Source organism: Meles meles, chromosome 5, assembly GCF_922984935.1.
Source record: "Meles meles chromosome 5, mMelMel3.1 paternal haplotype, whole genome shotgun sequence".
Taxonomy (NCBI): domain Eukaryota; kingdom Metazoa; phylum Chordata; class Mammalia; order Carnivora; family Mustelidae; genus Meles; species Meles meles.
Genome location: NC_060070.1, coordinates 121,787,496 through 121,800,701, shown reverse-complemented (window position 1 = coordinate 121,800,701; position 13,206 = coordinate 121,787,496). Strand labels below are relative to the sequence as shown.

At 52.3% G+C, this 13,206-nt stretch overlaps 1 protein-coding gene across 5 annotated transcripts in view; it reads right to left on the bottom strand.

Moving 5' to 3' along the window:
* COL11A2 (collagen type XI alpha 2 chain) overlaps positions 1 to 13,206 on the bottom strand; it is a 30,338-nt gene that overhangs the window by 12,830 nt on the left and 4,302 nt on the right. For 2 of the 5 annotated variants that reach the window (XM_046004543.1, XM_046004542.1), the window contains exons 4-30: positions 12,913 to 13,123; positions 12,299 to 12,461; positions 10,635 to 10,826; positions 9,677 to 9,754; positions 8,971 to 9,033; positions 8,126 to 8,305; positions 5,728 to 5,787; positions 5,585 to 5,626; positions 5,296 to 5,358; positions 4,882 to 4,956; positions 4,318 to 4,404; positions 3,797 to 3,853; positions 3,382 to 3,435; positions 3,241 to 3,294; positions 3,093 to 3,146; positions 2,852 to 2,905; positions 2,596 to 2,649; positions 2,469 to 2,513; positions 2,309 to 2,362; positions 1,842 to 1,886; positions 1,613 to 1,666; positions 1,380 to 1,424; positions 1,186 to 1,239; positions 894 to 938; positions 605 to 658; positions 435 to 479; positions 172 to 225 (exon numbers count right to left, since the gene is read on the bottom strand). In XM_046004543.1, the coding sequence (XP_045860499.1) occupies positions 172 to 225; positions 435 to 479; positions 605 to 658; positions 894 to 938; positions 1,186 to 1,239; positions 1,380 to 1,424; positions 1,613 to 1,666; positions 1,842 to 1,886; positions 2,309 to 2,362; positions 2,469 to 2,513; positions 2,596 to 2,649; positions 2,852 to 2,905; positions 3,093 to 3,146; positions 3,241 to 3,294; positions 3,382 to 3,435; positions 3,797 to 3,853; positions 4,318 to 4,404; positions 4,882 to 4,956; positions 5,296 to 5,358; positions 5,585 to 5,626; positions 5,728 to 5,787; positions 8,126 to 8,305; positions 8,971 to 9,033; positions 9,677 to 9,754; positions 10,635 to 10,826; positions 12,299 to 12,461; positions 12,913 to 13,123 (2,036 nt within the window). The remainder of the gene's footprint in view (positions 1 to 171; positions 226 to 434; positions 480 to 604; positions 659 to 893; positions 939 to 1,185; positions 1,240 to 1,379; positions 1,425 to 1,612; positions 1,667 to 1,841; positions 1,887 to 2,308; positions 2,363 to 2,468; positions 2,514 to 2,595; positions 2,650 to 2,851; positions 2,906 to 3,092; positions 3,147 to 3,240; positions 3,295 to 3,381; positions 3,436 to 3,796; positions 3,854 to 4,317; positions 4,405 to 4,881; positions 4,957 to 5,295; positions 5,359 to 5,584; positions 5,627 to 5,727; positions 5,788 to 8,125; positions 8,306 to 8,970; positions 9,034 to 9,676; positions 9,755 to 10,634; positions 10,827 to 12,298; positions 12,462 to 12,912; positions 13,124 to 13,206) is intronic. The other 3 variants (XM_046004545.1, XM_046004544.1, XM_046004546.1) reach the window with 3 other exon arrangements.

The window sequence follows — 13,206 nt, the reverse complement described above, 5'->3', positions numbered from 1 at the left end:
AGGACGCAGACTGTGCAGGTTGCCATCCTGCCAGGGTCAGGCTCCAAGGGAGAAGAACCCTGGAGATGGAGAGTCTGGGGTTTCAGGAAACAGGCCGGTGACTGGGGGCTCCAACATGGAGGAACATCAGGACTTCGGGTTGGGGGGACCAATGTGTGGGTTTCTACTCACCCTGTCACCTTTCACGCCCATGTCCCCTTTGAACCCGGGAAAGCCGTCCTCGCCCTGAGAAAGATGGGGGTGAGAGGTCACCAGAGATGATAGGGGGTCAGGAGGTCAAATGGAGCATTTCAGAAAACATGGCGGAAGGGTGGATTTCGGAGCTGGAGAGCAGCACAGCACAGGCTGGAGGGAAGGAAGTGGGGCAAGAGCTGGGCAGAAGGGGTGGTGCAGGGCAGGGTGGAGGTGCTGGGAGGCTGGGGCGCCTCTCTCACCTTTTCACCCTTATGACCCTTCAGACCACGAATTCCATCCACACCCTGGAATTAGAAGGCAGACAGAGACAGATCAGGGACGGAGGTTGGAGTGGAAGGATCGAGTTCCTGAGACCCCAGCTGGCTCCCCTGACCACAGTCCTTTATCTCCCACCCTGGCTGTCCATTACCTTGACACCTCGAGGGCCTGGGTATCCTAGAGGACCCTGAGGTCCAGATGGGCCCTGGAAGAAGAAAGAAAGGTATCTAAAAAGGGGTCTCAGTGTGTGACTGTGGAGGCCTCAGGGCGTGGAAGAAACAGTACAAACAACAGTGGAGTCTGGATAGGGATACAGGGCATGGGACCGAGACTATTTCAGAGCCACACGAATGGTAAGACAGGGAAAACCCAAGGACTTTGGGGCCCCAGAGTCTGGGTGGAAACTCCCTCCGGGTGAAAGCAGGTATGGAAGATCTCACCTGGTTTCCTTTGGTTCCAGGAGGACCTTCCTTTCCAGGGTGACCCTGGGGGTAGGGGGGAGGAGAATGTGACCACTGGCCACTGTCACCTTCCCTGCATCCCTCCCTTCCCCTCTGTAATCCCACTTCCCCTTGTGACCCTAATGAAGCCAACTGACCGGGGGCAGGCATGACCAGTGACCTCCCAGTGTGAGGGACACACCGTGTGGATAGTTACCAAACGCACTTAGAGGTCATTCACTGGGATGGAGGGTCAAGTGGAATTTGGATTAAGAGGTGTGGATCCACTCACCGGAGGCCCATCGGAGCCAGGCATGCCAGGGAGCCCTGGTTTCCCTCGAGGACCCTGCAGGGAGAGGAGGAGGTAGAGGGTCACGAGAGGGATCAGATCAGACCGTGGCTGAAGTCCTAGCCACACAGTGAAGGCTCTCCCTACAACCAACCTCTCCAGCCCATCCCCTGTCACCCAATCACTTAGTCACTTACCTTCTCTCCATGAGGCCCAATGGCACCCTGGGGCCCGGGGAGACCCTACACAGAGAGAGAGAGAAGTCACAGGGCCCCACAGGGGTGGGCTGCTCTCTCCTGTAGCCAGCATCCCCATTCGGAGTATGAGCACTGGAGTTTGAGACCCTTAATTTTCATCCAGGGTCTGACCCTCTGTGGAAGCCCAGGAAGCCCTTGTTAAAGATGGGGAGGGGTTGGACAGGACAACTCACCTGGGTTCCAGGAGTGCCCTGTTGTCCGGGAGGTCCTGGCTCTCCCTGGGGTCCCTAGAAACAAGCAACCAGGCGGAGGTCAAAAGAAGATGCTGACGGGACAGACTGAGGGTGGAGAGCTGAGTCCTAGCTGGGACAGCAGAGCACAAGAACCAGAAGCAGGCAGGGCATCAAAATGGTCACCAAGGAAACAGGACCTTGGCTGAGGTTCTCCATACCCATGACTCACCAAGCTCCCTTTGGGACCATGGGGACCATCCATGCCTCGGACTCCCTGAAACATGAGAGGGGCTTGAGCAGGCTGGGCTGGGCCTTGGAAGGACCTGTGGTTTCTGGGAGGCCCAGCCATTCCAGAGGGTGGGACAGGGAAGCCTCCTGTTGGTCAGACCTCCAATCCATCCCAAACCTAAGCAAACATAGCCAGCCCAGATCCACAGGGCGTAGGTCTATGGGTCTGTGGGTTTGCGGGGTTTTGTTTTGTTTTTCTTGAAGATTTTTTTAAAGCTATGCTCAGAGCCTTTGGTGGACTGTACCATAGGACACTGCAAGGGCACCTGGGATTAAAGGCCGGAGCAGAGCGAGGTGGGCCCAAGGAGGGGGAACCGGAGGTGGGGGAAGAGAGGCAGCTAGGAAGGGTGGAGAGTTGGAAGGGTCAGGGGGTGAGGTCAGGGTCAGAAGTCAGGGACAGTCACATACCGGGGGTCCAGGAATACCAGGTGGGCCTTTAGGGCCAAGGAGACCTCGAGGTCCCTGCAATCAGGTGAGGGGGAGAAATGACATGCATGGGCAAGAGATAATGTGTGCCTTTTGTGTCTGGTATCCCCAGAGCTCTACCACTGGCCCCCTAGTCACTCACCGACTCTCCAGGCAGTCCCCGAGGCCCAATCTCCCCATCATCTCCCTGGAGGAGGAGGACATGATGAAACAGCCTCACCCTTCACACTTCTCCCATACTGACCCCCTGCCCTGACCACAATACTTACCCGCTCTCCATCCTCACCAGGGGGTCCAGGAAGGCCCTGGGCACCAGTATCACCCTGGAAAATGGGGACCAGGTAAGAGGGGCCTCAGAGCCCCCAGCACAAACACTGACCGTCTTCAATTAACCAACCGGTTTCATCCATTGAGCTCCTGCTGGGACCCTCAGCCTCCCTCCCTTGCCTTGTGCTCCCTATTCCTCCCACCTCACCACAGACGGCCTACACCCTCATCACAATGCACTATCCCCAATATACTCACCCGGTGTCCCTTCTCCCCAGGGAGCCCTGGGAGTCCATCAAAACCTCGGTCACCCTAGGGGAAGAGGGGCAGCCCAGGTGAGGTCCTAGCTCTTTTCCCTCCTCATCCCTCCCTCCTGTGTCCTGAGTGGGGAGGTGCCACTTCATGGGGAAACTTTGGGAACTTGGTCATCCCCAGAAAACAAATGAGCTTAGATGGGGCTGGAAGTCACAGGCATCAGAGAGGGACCCAGGCCTGTCACCTTCACTCCAGGTTCTCCAGGCATCCCTCGGGCTCCATCAGCGCCTGCTCGGCCCTGGGGTGCAAAGGAAGTGTCAGAGCAAACAGAGGCATAGTCCCCTACACTCTGAGTCCTGTCTCCCACCCACACCCACCACACCCCCACTCACCCTTCGCCCAGCCTTGCCAGGAGGGCCTGTGAGACCCTGAGGTCCTCTGGGGCCCTGGTGAGAGAGAGTCAGGGCAGGGTTAAAGAGCACAGACAGAAACGGAGGCACTGGATGGGGTATCAGATGGGTGGGGCTTGTCACCTGAGGTCCTAGGTCTCCGGATTCTCCCTTCAGGCCAGGACTCCCAGGTTGTCCCTGGGACAGAGGAGAGAGAGCGGCTATGTTGAAGGACACACCCAACAATGACTTCAAAGCCCTCCCCAAAAGTAGCAAAATAACTTTTTTTAAAAGATTTTATTTATTTGAGAGAGAGCATGAGAGAGCATGAGAGGGGAGAAGGTCAGAGGGAGAAGCAGACTCCCCAAGGAGCTGGGAGCTCAATGCGGGACTCGATCCCAGGACTCCGGGATCATGACCTGAGCCGAAGGCAGTCGCCCAACCAACTGAGCCACCCAGGTGCCCTGCAAAATAACTTTTAACTTGGTCCCTTTCCAGAATTATCCATACCCACACACACAAATAAAGAACTCTCTACCCCAATATCAAACAAACTCACCAAGGGTCCAGGGCGGCCTGTGTATCCCATGGGGCCAGGGGGTCCCCGGAGCGCCAGCTAGGGAAGCAAGGGACACAGCAGAGCTGAGGAAGAGGCATCAGGAGAACTCCCAACCCCAGTACATGCTCCAAATTCAGCTTTCCACTCTTTTTTTTTTTTAAGATTTTACTATTTATTTGACAGAGAGATCACCAGTAGGCAGAGAGGCAGGCAGAGACGGGGGCGGGAAGCAAGCGCCCTGCTGAGCAGAGAACCCGATGTGGGGCTCGATCCCAGAACCCTGAGATCATAACCTGAGCCAAAGGCAGAGGCTTAACGCACTGAGCCACCCAGGTGCCCCTCAGCTTTCCACTCTTAATTCTCATTCCATTGCCTTGTATTCTCCCCAACCCTTTCAGCCCCAGACCAACCAGACCTTACTCTGCCCCACATTTACTCCAACCTACCCTTCCAACTCCTCCTAAAGTCCACTTGCCCTCCATACCCATCCCTTCACCAACATCCCCTCCACCCTTACGTACCCGTGCCTGCTGCAGAATAGCCTGGGCCTGAGCCTCCTGGGCTGCCACCACAGGGCCCTTGTCACCCCCACCACTGCCAAACCGGAACTGAGGGGTAGAGAGAAAGAAAGGTCCATATTCTCTTCCAGGAAACTCATGTGACCCTCCCGGTCAAAGGCTTCATCCAGCACTTCTCCCCTTTTCCCAGGTGCAGAGACACCCCCTGCCCCATGCCCTCCTCCAGTGTCTCCCGTGGAAGGTTTTCAGATAATCATGTATAGGTTTTCAGAAACTCTACTCCTGTCTCCCTGCCCCCTACCCCACTCCTGTCTTCTGGAATTTTCCTCCAGAAAAACTCTCCTTTGTTTCCAGCGTCCCTGAAATGTGGATTTTCTGCCAAGCTCTAGACAATCCATGTTTGGTTCTAGGTCCTCTAATGAGGCCCTAGTCCATCCACCTCAAAGATCAATCTCTTTGTGTTGATGGTCTTTCAAGACTCCTCCTTAGCTTTCCTGGTCTTCTGGTTCTTGGTAACAGAACAGTTTCCCCTGCCTCTCCCATTCCAAAGCCCAGAAGACAACTCACCGGGAGCATGAGAGATGTGCCAGGAGGGCCAGGGGCCCCATCCGATCCAGGGAGCCCTGCTCGGCCAGGGGGGCCCTAGAATAGGGAGAAAATGAGGATAGGTGGATAGTTAGGGAATGTTAGGGTCATGGCATCACTGTGAAACCCTCTACAGAATATAAACTTCCCTATATCTTTCCTGAACCGTCCTACCCTCATACAGAAAAATAAGGGTGAGATACCAGATTACTCCCCTCCCTAACCAGAGCCTGTCCTCTCTTCTGGGTGTTGGGGAGCACACCAACCCCTTGTTCATTAATCAGCCATTTAATGAGGAATTACTTGGCTTGGCGCCCCTGTTGGGTACTAGAGGCTCCTCTACAGTCCTCTGAACACACATAGACACACACGCACGCGCACGCACTACTCCCTTACCCTCTCACCGGGGTCTCCAACTGGGCCTGGGTTGCCCTGGATGCCAGGGGGACCAATCAACCCCTGAGGAACAAAAAAGGAGTGGGTCAGGTATGGGCATTCAGATAGAAGAGGGGTATGTGGCTGAGGGGTGGTCTCTACAAAAGAGATATGAGGATCTGGGAAGCTTTGGAAGGACTCTGCAGAGTTCTGAGAAGGAGGCCTGGGCATATGTGGGAAAGACACAGGTGAGTGTGTAGAAGGGTCTCTGAGAAGAGAATAGAGGCTAATGGGTCACAGCTACACTTACCGCAGGGCCTTCTGGGCCAGGAGGCCCCTCTACTAGCATACCCTGTAGAACCAAAGGTCGAAAGTCAGAGGCTACAATGCTAGCACCCCTACCTTCTTTCCTTCTTCCCCCTGCCTTCAGCTCAGTGACCAACAGTGACTTACAGGTTCCAGCACCGCAGGCTCCCCCTTCTCTCCCTTCAGCCCTCGGGGTCCACGGGCAGCCTGAAGAAGACACACATGTAACCCCCAGTGGGGCCTGTGAGCAGCCAGGACACCAGGACTGCTCCCATCCCAACTCCCACCTTCCTTCACTCTCAGATCCTCTGGAGACCTCCCCAACCCTATGTGACTGCCTCTTCACAGACCTCCTAGGTCTTCCAAGGAGACCTCAGAGCTCTCCACCTCCAATTCCCAGCTCCATCTTAGCAAACAAACGTCCTCATTTCCCTGACGACCTCTTTCAGGAAGGTCTTCACACACTTTCCAGAATTCCAAACCACATCCTTAACCTTCCCAAACCTTCTTCTGGAAGACCCTGCCCTATTCTACAAGCTTTCTTTGACTCCAGGAATCTTTAGAACTTTAAGAAACTATCAACTACCTCACCCTTACTGCAATCCACCAAATAAGCATCTCTCTAAGATTGTGGATTGATTTTTATCGGGGTTTGAGGGAGAGCATGGATCCATATGAGAGTCTGACATAATCTAAGAAGTATTTTCTGGGAAAGAGAAAGTATATACCCTTATGCACAGAAGTTTTCTTAGAATTTCAAAGGGTTCACAAGTTAAAAACTCTACAGAGGTTAAACACCCATAACTCTAAGTACAATTGGAAGGCAGTCCCCACTGATACCCCAAAGTCAGACCTCATAACTGGTTTTTAGAAAGATACAGCTCTTGGGTTATTGCTCAAGCCCCAGAGCAGACCCCCAGTTCCTCTCCCAGCAAGGACACTACACCCTTCCTCCAGCCCTCATTTATACTCCAAGCCCACCAGTTCCTTCTTTTCCACACTTCTCAGATGTCCACCCCCAACACTGAGGCTAGAACCAAGATACGGATGGGAAGAATGGAAATCATTCTCCACTCCCCCAACTCTCCCAACAAAGACCTTCAGAATCCACCCCTCCACCTCCATCCTGACCAAACAGCAATGATGAATTTTCAAACTCTCCCATATCCCATATCAACCCCAAAATTCCAGACAGCAGCAAAAGGGAAAGGCAGCATAGGGTCAAGGGTGGCAGTATTAGAGAAGGAAAGTGTGGGACATGGCAACAGGGTAGAGGAGGCAGCTCTAATTGCAAGGCAAGCAGAAGATGAGTGGAATAGACAGGAAATTTCCCAGCTGAGAGGGAGTGGTTGAAGACATGGGAAACAATTAAGGGAGACATTTCAAAGGGACAAACACTTGGAAGCAAGAAATATGCCAGGGCCAAGAAAAATTAAAGATGGCCAAGATGGCTAGAAAATGAACTGGACAAACAGGAAGTGGTTGGACAGACAGGAAGCAGCCAAGAAAAGAAAATCCAGGAAGTGGACCTTCAACAACAACATGGCTACCATGACCAAGAGAAAGAAGTTGTTCACAAAACAGACAAAAAGTGATTCCTGGGAAGGGGATTATGACAACGAAAGGTAATTCTTCCAGAAAACACAGACATCAAGGCTAGTACACAGAGGAAGTAACCATGATAAATATCTAGGCCCACAGTGGAAACTTTATTATTTGGATGACCTGAGACACACAGGAAGTGGCTTATTAGCAAAGGAAATTGTTACAAGACAGCATGAAAAACTAAAGCCAATATATAAATAACTCCCTTTCAGTACAAACTGTCACAGTCACCAAGATGGATGCCATGGCCCAGGAAGACAGGAAAGGACAGACAAGGAGTGACCCGTAGGTTAGAAAACATGACATAGGAAGTTAGATCATTTGGCAGCAACATGGATAGGAAATTGTTTTTACCAAGAAGAAATGATGGAGACAGACTGACGATGGACAAAAAATAGGGGATTATTGGCCAAACGCTTTATGAAATACAGCTTGATTGAGACAGAAAGTGGCCAAGAAAGATAGGAAGTGGCTATAGGATTAAAAAAGAAAAAAAAATCCCAACTGCCTTGGACAGAAGGATCCATGAGTTGTCACAGGGCAAGATATTTGGCAGGGGAAAGCAGAAAGTCATCCTTTCAAGCAACATATACATCTTATGTGAACAGAAAAAGGTGACTCATCAATGGGAGGTAGCTTGCAGCCAACAGACAATAATCAGAAACAACAGGAAGCAATTCTTACAGCTCCCACTGCAGGTCAAGAACAGAAGAGGAGGGGCGCCTGGGTGGCTCAGTGGGTTAAAGCCTCTGCCTTTGGCTCAGGTCATGATCCCAGGGTCCTGGGATGGAGCCCCGCATCAGACTCTCTGCTCAGCAGGGAGTCTGCTTTCCTCTCTCCCTCTCTCTCTGCCTACTTGTGATCCCTCTCTCTGTCAAATAAATAAATAAAATCTTTAAAAAAAAAAAAAAAGAATGGAAGAGGAGCTCCTTTCACTTACGGCTCCCGAGGGGGCTGTCTCCGAAGACAGGGCAGGGCCAAGTTCCGTCTCCTCACGATAATCGTCCCCATAGCCATAGGTGTAATCGTAGGGCCCTGCTGGGGGGTCTGTGCCACCCTCCCCATATTCCTCTGTCAGGAACCTGTCGGCTGTGGAGGGGACCTGGAGATCTGTCTGCTCCTTCCCGGAGATGGGGAGGGAGGGGGTAGATGGGGGCATTAGGGCTGAGAGGAGGTTTTCCCTGGACCCGAAGGGTGTGGGGTCTGGCCCAAAGAATTCTGAGGGTAATTGGGACTGGATTTTTTCTCCCAAAGAAAGCAAGGGAAGTGGTTGTATAGAGACGGGAGGACCATCAAAGGCCCCAAATGAGGAGGGATGCCCCAAAATTGGGCCTGGTGGGAAGAAATGATGAATTACAAGAAGGAAGAAGAGTGGCCGGAGGGCTGGACACAGAGTAGACAGTCTGTGGAGATAATGGTAGACAAAGGAGTCCAGAGAATAATCAAAGAAAAGGATGTAAAAACAGAACAGAAAAAGTGACAAGACTGGACAGAAGACTCCTGGGAACAGAAGTACGATGAAAATCTTTTGACACCAACATGGGGAAGAGGTTGTTCCAGAATCAAAGACTACTGGAAGGAGACATGGACGCTGAAGAAAAATGGCTGTGCTTAGAAAGACAAGCAGGCCAATAGGTCTGGAGTGACTAGAAGACCACAAATGAATATGAGAAAGAGCCCTCCGGCCAGAGGAAGAGTTGATTCACCAAGATTACGTGGGGTAAGACGAGTGGGTCACAGATGCCCACTGCCCCCAGCTGGGATGAGGGTTGGGGATGGAGTTACCTCATCAGGGGGTGGCAAGGGGCTTGATTCCAGGATTCCTTCCTCTTCACCTGGGGTGGGGTCCTAACCCCAAGGAGAAGGGGGAGAAGAATAATATGGGGCAGAAAGGAAGAACAGAGGTTAGCAGGAGGGGAGGCAAAGCAGCACCTTGTCCCCCACTGTGGGCAGTGTCTGTACTGGGGTGGTGGGGTAATCTCAGATCTTGCAGCCCCTTTGGAGGGGGAACAGTTTGAGGAGAGTAAATCTCCAAGGCCATAGAGGTTTGGGGGCACAGATCTGGATGTCCCAGCTCTACCTGCTGGTAACCGCTTCCTCTGGTCCTGGGGGGGGCCCGGGCATTGGGGGGAGCTGCCCGCCGAGCTGGGCGTCTGAAGGGGGGAGGCAGGCCCCACGCTGGGCCGGACCCTCCAATTCGAGAAGGCCTCCGGCCTGGTGAGGGGGGCGCCTGCCGGGCTGCTGACCTCTTGGAAGGTGGGGTAGGCTTTCTGGGAGGGGTCCGACGCCCCCTGGGGGGAGGGGGAGCCCTGCGGCTGGGCCTCGGTGGCCTCTGTAGCAGAGAGACATGGGAGGGAGCAGTGAGGACACTCCCATAATCTAAATAAATGATGTCTCTCCCCAAATGTTAAGAGGGAAGGAAGGTGCCATAGGAGATGTTTCCAGGGGTGGTGGGAGGAAGGGAAGAAATAAAGGGGTCCCTCAAGTTTACCTGATAATCAGGGGTCGTCTCTGCAGTCATCACATCGTAATAGGGGGTCTCGTAGTCATAGTAGAAAGACTCAGTGGGCTGGGGTTCAGGAAGGGGCAATGGGAATGGTAGGAAGAGGGACAGTATAAGAGTGAGTAGAGGGAGAGGAGGGGTAGTGTGGGGGTTTGGAAATGGGGTAGGAGTTAGGGATGAAAGGAGAGGTTGGGGGTCAGGAGAGAGATGGGGAGAGGTGGGGGCGTGGGTCCCACATGTGGGACAGAAGCAGACATGATTAAGAGATTGACCCTCCAACCTTCAGACCACTGACCCCAGATCTTATCTGTCACCTTAACTATCTGGATGCCACCCAATCCAGCATCTCCTTTCCCTCCCTCCCCTGCCACCACCCAGCCCTTTATTCTGCATCTCCACATGTAGGGGGACAGAGACTGGGGCCCAACACAGAATTCCATAGATGCAGCACTCTTCTGGGATTTTCTCTATCTCCTGCTCCTCCCCATTTCTCCTCCTAGGTCTTACCGTCTCAATTTTACTCCCTGGTTCTGTCTCTCCCCTACTCTGCCCGCCCATCCTCTGTCCCCACATCTTATCCCACACACACACTGCCCCCCAATCTCTTAATTCATGGAAGGGATGGGAAACCCAAGGACACAGTTCCAGGAAGACTGGTGGAGGAAAGGAGACACGAGTAGGGGACACAGCTCCCAGCCATGAAGTCTTTCATAATGACTCTTTTTATTTTTAATTGAAAATAAAAAGGTTGATGAATGAGGACTGGGAAGAGGGAGTGACGGTTGGGAGAGGAAGGCATGGTTGGAGTGGCTCTAGTGGAGGGGGGACAGGAGCCCAAAACAGGATGGGGAGCTCTGGAACATTGGGGGAATTCCCCTGGGGAGGTGTCTGTGTACTTTCTTTCCCTGGAGTGTGCTGTGGTTTGGAGTTCGCCCAGCTCCCTCACCTGTCGCTGAGGTTCCTGGTTTTGTGGCCTATGAAGTCTTGATGGCTGCTGCTTTGGAGATCTCTGGGCCCTGTGAGACTGTTGTTTCTGAGGTCTCTCCCTCCAAGCTCCTTCACACTCCAGCTCTTTCTGTTCACAGGATTCATAGGCAGCTTGCACCCCTGGGGCAATGACAAGCTCCTGGATGTCACCCTGCAAAGGCAAGGGGAATGAACTTCAAGGGAGGGAGGCAGAGAGAGTTCCAGAGACAGAGGATCAAGTCTGGGATGCAGGGTAAGAGCCAAAACTAGGTAAAAGGACATAATGGGAGAAGATCATTATCAGCCCTCCCATGTACACAGCCCTTTTCAATTTTCAAAGGACCTTCTCATCCATAATCCCACTGGACCTTCACCACAACTGGAAAATCAGTACAACAAGGATATTTATGCCTATAGTTCAAATATTCCATTCAGGAAAGCTCAACATGCAATGACTGGCCCAAGGTCACTTGTAATTGTAGACTCAGGAAATTCATACATTCCAACTCTAAATCCAACACTGTTTGTCCACCCCCTGCCCTTTGTGGTAATGCATGAACCTTTCCACAAAGGCTTCTGGAAACAGTGGCCAAGCCTTAGCTTCTTTGACTTTCCAATAAAAGTAATGATGAGAATTCTCAGGACCTCTAAAAATGGGAGAGAGGGAAGACACTTTTGAATTCCAATGACATTTGTTTGAGTCCACACATGATTCTTTGCATACCCTGCCTTGCATTATCATTTGGGGTTATTGTCTCATCTTCAAAGAGGAACTGGGAGCTCCTGAGAATAATGGAGACCTTATATTACTCTTCCATGTTCTCCTTGACACTGGGACAGCAGGTGTTCAGAGAATATGGACTGGCTGGGTGGGTGGATGGTTGATGGATGGATGGATGGATGGATGGATGGATGGATGGATGGATGGCTAGGTCAGTGGGTGAATGAATGGGGGCTCAAATGCATGACTGACTGAATGGCAGGGTTGGTGGATGGTGAATGAATGAATAGGAGCATTGGTGGGTAGATAAATGGAGATGGAGTAGAGGAAAGAAACTGGTAGGCAGAGAGATGAATGGAAGTGAAATATGTGAATGAATGAATAGTTGGATGGAGAGTGGGTGGGTGAGGAGATGGGTGGGTGAGTGAGGGGATGGATGAATACATGCATATGTACACTCATCTGCATGGGTAGATGGGCTGGGTGGGCGGATGGATGAGTGAATAAATGGATGGGTTAAAGACGATAGATTGATGGATGAATGAAGAAAAAAGTGGCTGGGCAGAGAAGATGGGCAAGGGATGGATATGAACTGGAATGCTTGATCGGTGAGTGAGTACGTAAATGGATGGGTGGGTGTTAGATGAGGATATGAATGGGTGGGTGTAGATAAAGAGACTGGTCGAAGGGATGAACAGATAGGCAGACTCATGAAGACTGATAAAGGCAGCTGTCCTGCCATATAAGTGGGCACCTAATTCTTCAACAGAGAAAATTAGCCCCGGGGATAGGAAATGCAAATAGAGCTTCAGGGGGGCTCAAATGAAGGGCTAGGCTCTAAGAAGATGGAGTACTGGGGCCAGAAGGGGAATGGGCACAAGATACGGGACCAGCAATCACTCTGTTCTCTATGTTCTGCTTACCTCAAACACTTCTTCATCCAGGATGCGGGCACCAAAGATAATCACTCCATGGGTGTCCAACAGTGGGCGAGCACTTCGGGGGAGAGGCCGGGTGACCCGCTTCTTGCAGTCAACTATGAGGGTGACAGACTGGCCCTTCACAGCCACAGCCACACGGTGCCACCTGGTCATGGGGGGCGGGAGTGGGTGAAGTGATTGACTGAGGGTGGACGGAGTCAGCGGGGCTGGAGAGCAGTTGATGGAAAGGTTGGAGCCAATGATAATAGTAGCAGTAATCCAAGTGGCTATTTACTGACTGTTTACAATGCACCAGGTACCAGGCAATACTTTCCTCATTTGTTGTCGTGATTCTATCATCCTTACAGCCATAGAAACTGAGGCTTTAAAAAGTTCACCGGCCCAAGGCACAGACTAGTACTACGTACAAGGATTTAAACACTAAAGCCCAAACCCTGGGCCAGAAGTGTAGGAAGTTTGGGCAATAGGTAGGTGAGGTGAGGCCAAAAGGGTCAGTTGGGGTTCCTAGTTCAGGGAGTGGGAGTTCTGGGGTCAGTGGTCTGAGAAGACATCCTGAAGGGACAGTCCAGGCAGACCAGAGGAGCAAAGTGACTTACTTGCCATCTGCTAGGCTGAGGCCTCTGAAGACTGGCTGAGCTGGGGGTCGAGGCCGTCCAGTCTGGTCCTCATACAGGAAGCGGAAGGGTCGGCCAAGCTCCAGGCCCAGCTGTTGGACACCCTGGGCACTGTAGAGAGTCAGGAGGGGAGCCTGGAGGCCAGGGCGGGTCCGGACAGCAGTCAGCAATGAGAAATCTTTGGGAAAACCTCCTGGTACCCGAGAGAGACACAACCGGGTGGAATGAGAGGCAAAAGAACCATAAAACCTTCCCTTCCGGTGTCTGACTCTAGAC